General features: G+C 42.8%; 1 protein-coding gene across 2 annotated transcripts; it reads right to left on the minus strand.

The window, feature by feature from the left end:
- Positions 1–4,394: 4,394 nt before the first annotated feature.
- LOC147905000 (protein trichome birefringence-like 14) lies at positions 4,395–6,798 on the minus strand. Of its 2 annotated transcripts, none has more exons than XM_087396354.1 (4): positions 6,086–6,798; positions 5,935–5,970; positions 5,586–5,781; positions 4,395–5,453 (listed from the first exon to the last, which is right to left on the minus strand). In XM_087396354.1, the coding sequence occupies exons 1-4, from the start codon at positions 6,375–6,377 to the stop codon at positions 4,619–4,621; spliced, it is 1,359 nt and encodes a 452-aa protein (XP_087252480.1). In that variant the 5' UTR covers positions 6,378–6,798; the 3' UTR covers positions 4,395–4,618. The 2 variants fall into 2 exon arrangements, with proteins under 2 accessions (XP_087252480.1, XP_087252472.1); XM_087396346.1 differs by having other exon boundaries at positions 5,935–5,979; positions 6,086–6,797.
- Positions 6,799–7,252: the final 454 nt, after the last annotated feature.

A 7,252-nucleotide genomic window follows, 5' to 3' on the forward strand; every position in this document is an offset into this window, starting at 1 on the left:
TTTATGACACCTCTTTAAACACTTTTAGCACTTGCTCAGCACTTGTCAACACCACCACTGTGGGGCAGGACCTAGTGTCACTTTTCGCCCTTGTTAGCACTTTCTTACACTCCTGACCTGGTGCCTCATATGTAGGGGACAATACGAGCACCTCGTAGTGCTTTAATAGTTAGGACTTTCTTACAATTTGGACCCATAACTCCTCGTATGCAGGGGAAAATACGAGCACCTCGTAATTGAACATAACCTTCTTCATAGCAACTTCTTTCAAGGCACTGGGAGAGAGAACTCAACTTGGTGGTGTGCTCAATCGAGCACAACATTCAATAGTGGACAAGGAACTCAATCTGGTGGTGAGCTCTAGCACATTGACACATGCTCTTAGTGAGCTCATCACCAAGTTGAGTTGTCCTTCCCCAGTGCCGAAGGCCATGCTCAATTACAAGAGGCTCATCACCGAGTTGAATTCTCTCCCAGTGCCTGACTAAACTGCCTGACTAAACAACAGTGACCCATTTTCCTTAGCTTCCCATCCCACAACTCCCTTGGTCATGGCTATGGTTGGTGGAGTGTTGTAGGATGGAGCACCAAGGCAAACAATGGATCCCATGACTTGGGCAACGTTATGAAGGGGCATCAAGGTTGCAGCAGAAGATTCATCACACAGGGGTGGGAGGGGGCTTGGAGAGCATGGAAGGGGGTAGGAGAGGGATTTTTCTTAGTGCGGTAAATTGTTTCTCTATCCTTAAGGCCTTTATATAGCTAGACTTTCTGCCCTCCCACCCTTTTCCCCTTTGTTTCTTATGTTAGTTTGTGCGACTCTAGGTGCCTATCGTTCATGGCTAAGAGCACACAATCCACCCGCAAGATTTTGCTGGTAGCCCAGCCTAGTGTAGGTGGTCATATACATCATCCTCTAGCCATGACGTGCGATTAGATGGTTTCCATGGGAGAATTTCTCGGGCATCCGACCCAAGATCATAATAATTCAATGGGATGAGGGGCGAGGAGTGATGGCACATGCACTCAGCTTGCTGGTAGCCCAGCCTAGCGTAGGTGGTCATATACATCATCGTCTAGCCATGACATGTGATTAGATGGTTGCCATGGGGAATTTCTCAATCATCAAAAAATTCTAATAGTCTGATATGTTTTTACAATCTATCTCTAGCTTAATGCGAATCTGAGTGTGTGAATTAGATGGTCCCTCATGAAAAGTCATTGTTATTACATTCTGATTCCGACTCAATGCTAATTTGAGCCTATGAACTAGATGGCCCCTCATGCATAGTCATTGTTATTATAGTCAACAGAAGAAAGGAAAGATCAAAATAGGACATCAAATTAGCATTGAGTCGGTTCATCAGACTGTAATAACAATAGTTCTCAGTCATAAGAATGAGAACTATTATTATTACAGCCTGATGAACCGACTGAATGCTAATCTAAGCTTGTGAACTAGATGGTCCCCCATGCAAAGTCATTGTTATTATAGTATGATTCCGATTGAATGCTAATCTGAGCCTGTGAATTAGATGGTCCGTCATGCACAATCATTGTTATTATAGTGTGATTCAAACTGAATGCTAATCTGAACCTATGAATTATATGGTCCCTCATGCATAGTCATTGTCACTAAAACAAGCTCGGTGGCTATTTGGGATTAGTATACTATTTGGGATTCTCATCTTCCCTTGTTTGGGATTTACTAAAACAAGCACGATGGTTGTTTGGGCTTTACTCAAGGTTATATTTTGTGGGGGTTGCAATTAATCCTAAACCAACGAAAATGCATTTCCTTGCCAATGCCTACCTCCTCTAACTAGTGCCTACCTCCTCTAGCCTTAACTATCATACAACTAACTTGTCATATTCATTAATGTAATGTGTGGGCAATCTATTGGTACACGGGTCTTCAAAGATGGCAAAGATCTCACTAGATTACATCGTTGAGCATGTCAAGATGGCTTGATTTGACATATTAGAATATGTAAACAATAACAGCTTGGATAGCAGGAGAGCAAACTAGTTTTAAAAACTGACAGGTCTTGAGTGAAGGAACAACAGAGGAACAGAGATGGAAAGCCACAGTAACAATGATGTTTTTCTGCTGCTTGTCCTGAGCTTGATGAGACATTTTGCAAGGGGTCCTCCCTCGATAACCCAAGATTGTTGTAGATGAGATTGATCTCTTGGAGGAGCAGTATAGAGTTCCCAAGAGTGTCATTCACAAGGTGGTCATATTGCAGGATGAACTGTGGGAAGGCCTTCATACTATAAGAACCTGCAGTTTACGAAGTATGTTGCTAACAGCTACCACGATGCGAAGTGTCGAGCCCTTGTCCTAAAATCATTGCGTAAATATAATGTCCTTCAAAGATCTCGGACAAGTAAACTATCCCAAGGCTCAATCACAAACAACCACTGGGATGGTTTAGGCAACCACTGACCTGCATTGTAACAAGCATGTGTATGATGTGCTCGTCAAACATCTTGCATCCCGTCTACTTTCTACAGATGTCCTTGTTGTTTGGAGAAACTCTCGTATTTTTGTGCCACCAAAACGTCACCATTATTGCTATATATCTACTTGGTCCCTATGACCTTGCATCAACCAGTCTTGAACTAGACCCAATAAATTCCATATTAGTTTCCTTTGTAGATTGCCAAATTGAGTTGTTTAAAAGCACCTGGACTCTTTGATTGACTTGACTTGAGACACCATACTATAATTCAATTTAGGCATCCTTCAAAGCTTCCTCAACCTTTGCAGTATCTTAGAACCAAACTTCAAGATTTCAACATTTTCCAAAGTCTTCCCATGTCTTTCCAAAATAATCTTCTTTTCTTAGCTATCAAAGATTCTCTCTTACTGAGGCCTATATTAGGATCTAACTTTGATCACATGATCTCGATCATGGTCTGTATTGGTCCTTGGATCTAGACTTAGTTCTTCACTAGACTATGATCTTGAGGATACCTCACTATCTACGAACTTCAACTCGGAGTCTTTTTTTCTTGAGAGATCACATCTTGATTCCATGTCACTAGTTTGATGTCACTAGTTCGAATAACCATCGGCCTTGGATTCTTCACTGTGGCCAACAAAGATACACTTTTCACTCCTTGAATCCAACTTGGTCCTAGTGCCACTATGGCCATGGATTTAATCATCAGAACCAAATAATCAAAGATGCTTGATAGTGGGACTTTTTGTGTATGTTGACCTTTCTGTGTATGACTCACTTCTTATTGTTGATAAGCGTGCTACATGGTAATCATCTATGTGTGTGCATGTGATTGTGTTGAGTCAAAAGATTTAAAGGTTCTAGGCCAAAAGCATTGTACTTGATAAAAATAATATAGAACTCACATCATTAAGTGATGCAATCATCTGTGTCTCTCTCTCTCTCTCTCTCTCTCAGCTACCAAGGTCTTTCACCTTCCAAGATTAAGCCTCTGCTCATGGTTCTCGACTTGAAAATAGTTATTCTTTGTGTTGGTCATCTTTTCCCTCTTGATAGGCTCACATTGAGTCATCAAGGGGGGTATTGGAGATCACTACCTCACATGTGAGCCCCAAATAAGAGCATGAAGAGGCAAGTGATGATTTGTACTCAATTTTTAGAGCAAAGATGAAGTTGAAGTACAAATGGGTAATTCTATCTTCAAAGCAAAGATGAATTACAACTACCAAACTATGTTCAACTAATAATAGTGGCCAGATCATCAATTCAATGAATTTGAGGAATAGGATTCCAATGAACATTGAGTTAGATTGGTAGGCAATAATCACCAAATCATTAATGTAACACATTTAACAAATAGGGTTTGAATGAATGGTGCATGCATTTGAGCATATATAGATGTCATTGAGAGGTCAAGATAGAATTCCAGGATTATTTCTTGAAGGTAGGATTAAAAACTTGGATTCAAAAGATAGGTTTCCCTATGAACGTTCATGATGATTGGATTTGTAAGAGACATTGACCTATAGTCATTCATGGTGGTGACAAGTTAGGAGCCATTGAAGTCTCACAATTTCTACACAAGAGTTTAGGGGGAAATCTCTCTAGTCTCCATAGGAGGCTCTAGCACTATTCAGATATTGGATGAAAAGTTGCACCATTTCAAGATTATTAGGTAGGGAGGTTGCTCTATGAATACAACACACATTCAGTTGCAAAGGGGTGCTTCTGAGCTTGCACACACTTAAGCACTAGAGAACCTAGTCTAAGACTAAGGTCACTGGAGTGAACTTAGGGAATAAATTGTAGAGTGCATTGTAGTTTCGAACTCTGAGAGATCAAGCACTTAGTGATAGAAAAAGTCTAGGATTCTATTGAGCAAAGTCACTCAAGGAGTGAGTAGCAAAGAAATATTAAGGAGTCGTGAGCTATGAGTGAGTTGAAAGAGCCACAACTTACAAGGGAAGTTGAAGTAGGACAAAATAAGCGAGCATGAGGATCCCACTATAGCTCTCATTTGAAGCATGTAGGATCCACACCATCTCTTCATTGTTGCAATCAAACTACTCCTATAATAGTTTGACAAAGCTCGGGTGGTTTCTACAAACACCGAAACCACCCGAGGTGTGACCCAAAAAACGTAATTAATGTTACAAGAGTGCAGAGAGGATGTGGTTCCATGTGTCTGGCACTCCAGGCAAGCACCAATGCAAACAATCTTGAGAACCATTCTTGGCTTTCAAGGTGTATTTGGAAATATGGGCTTCATCTCTCATCTGAGACATGAAGGTTATGTTGATGAGCTTTATGTTGCTCCCTCTCACTGCGCTTTCTGCTGCTGTATCTCTCAATGGTCCCTTCATCACTCTCTTGCCTCCAGAGCTCAGTTTTGTGTTATCGCATCGCCCTCCTGAATCCCAGTCGCCATGAAAAAAATGGCGTGGAGACTGTGTCCTGTAGAATATAGTTGCTCCAGCTCCCCTTTCTATTTCTCCTTGTAGCCATCCTACCACTCTATGCACCGTGAAGTTGTATGCTTGATTGATATCCTGCACAAATTCGCTCTCCGAGCCCAGCGCCTTTCCTTGCACGTGCATCTTCCACTTGTTTTTGGTGAACTTTCCCGGGTTCCAGTGAGGCCCCGTGTTGATGATGAGTACGTCGAATTTATGGAGGTTTGCTGTTAAGAACACGGGCGGCCGGTCTATATGGATTGCTACTTCGCTCGAAGGATCGCTTTGGTTGAGAGGTTCAAGATCGCTGAGAGTTGCAGACCAATAAAACACAACCGTTGTGTTGGTGGCTTCGAAACGATACGCCCAACCAGCTGGTCGCAAGGATTTGGAAGCCACAATGAAGCCGTATTCACCACCCACGTCTTGAACCCTGTCGTTGCCTCTTCCTCCCGTAAGGAGACACATTAACGATTGAAACTGCTGTCTTCCTAAGGAATCGCCAATAAAGGCGATACTCTTGCTCCGCATCCTGTCCAAGGAATCATCGCAGATAAATCAATATGCTCTCCGTCACAGGAACTTAAACAATAAAGACAAAATTCCTTCCATAGCCATAGACCATAGCACGCTTTTCCAGTTGCACTTCGCCGTAAGAGCTCACCTTCGTAGAAACTTTCTCGGGTTGAGTACAGGAAGATCGCAGTCATCGGGCTGCCAATGGAAGTTTTCATAATCGAAATCTGTTCGATTACTTAATCTACATGCCCACATAAGCGCAAGCCATCGAGTGCATTCCTTGCCCGAATAAGGAGCCCCCCGATTGGATCTGACCCATCTTCCCTTGCTGTAGTCGCAGTCTGATGAAGGAAAAACGGTTCAAATACTTTGGATGAGAACCCAGTACCCGCGTTGTCCGTACTCATAGCAGTAATGACTCAACCTTGTTTCGATATCGAGCCTCTTATACAAAATGTGAATCTTTTAAGGTGCCTTCGGAAAGGTGTCATTACCTGATTGCACGGAAACGTCCTCGTTTTCGCCATCATCTAACAGTCCTGCAAGAACGTGATCAGCATCTCAAAGACGAATACATTTTTTCTAGAGAAACCTTTTCTGTATGTGTGGGTTTGAAAGGGAGAGAGCCCAGGCGGGAGAGAGAACCTGCTTCTGTTCTTAGGAACGATATCAACCTTTCTTCGACAGCAATCAGGCTGGCTATCGAAGGACATCTCGCCTGCTTAATTATGAGTACAAGAAAACACATGACAGTAAACAACCTGGTCATAAGATTCCTGAGTTTAGTGCCATTCCATTTTCCGGGCTTTCCAGCTCGAGTTATCTCAATGAGATTATCTTCATGGGATATACGGTTATCGGAAAGCCCCTGATTATGTCTTCGCAGATACAGAGTGCTATAATGTACAGTAGCCTGTGTATCCCTCATGCGCAGCATTACGAGGAAGAGCTCCAACTTGAATTCACAGACCGAAGCGCATCTACTAAAAACATGGACCGGCCGTATATACACTATCAAACTTCCGATTCCAATACTGTGTACGAAGGATTGATACGCAAAAGTGATTCCTGGCTCGCCAATTGCTCAGAGCGCATCTTAGCTAGGGCATGCATTGTGGGAGGAAGTTGCTAGTTCTCTTTCTCGAACGCTGCTAATTCTAGTGGGCGTAGACTTTGCTTCTTGTGGGTGAGACAAAGATGAGGTAGGCGCATTAAAGTAGTTCGTTTGTACTGATAAAGGCAGTGAAGGATCGGACAAGTAGTGGGCCGGGAGGCATAGGAAGTCGACGGAGAGGAGATAAGGGTGGTAAACGGGGCCCGGTAGAGACAATTGTGAAGTGTCAGCAGTGCGCAAGGAAGATCGAATTGTGGAGGAATATATCCGAGAAAGCAGCAAGCAGAGGAATTGAGGTGAAGGACAAGGTACCGACGTCTAAGTAGCTAAAAGGGAGAAGTCGAGTGGGAGGGAAATGATCGATCATCGAAGGGTGGGTCGCTCACAACCTACGTGATTGTTTGGAAGTTTGTGTGGATTGTGAAAGAAGAAACGATAATTAACAAAGACATGGAGACTATTGGTCAATAACAATCGACCACACAACGAGAGTGATCGCCCAACAATCATGATTTCTAGGTGGTTGTTAATGTGTCTCCCATGTCCACCTCTCTTTATACATCATTATGCATGGAGGGACACTCTCATGGTACCCCATTATGCACGAGGACACTCTCATGGAGAGAAAGCGCCCAACTTCATAAGGTCCTAACTTCATTTTCTATCGGTCTTGGACACTCTCATGGAGAGAAAAAGTG

Source organism: Dipteris shenzhenensis, chromosome 2, assembly GCF_047967505.1.
Source record: "Dipteris shenzhenensis isolate YYH24624 ecotype China chromosome 2, Dip_SZ_1.0, whole genome shotgun sequence".
In the NCBI taxonomy this organism is placed as follows: Eukaryota; Viridiplantae; Streptophyta; class Polypodiopsida; order Gleicheniales; family Dipteridaceae; genus Dipteris; species Dipteris shenzhenensis.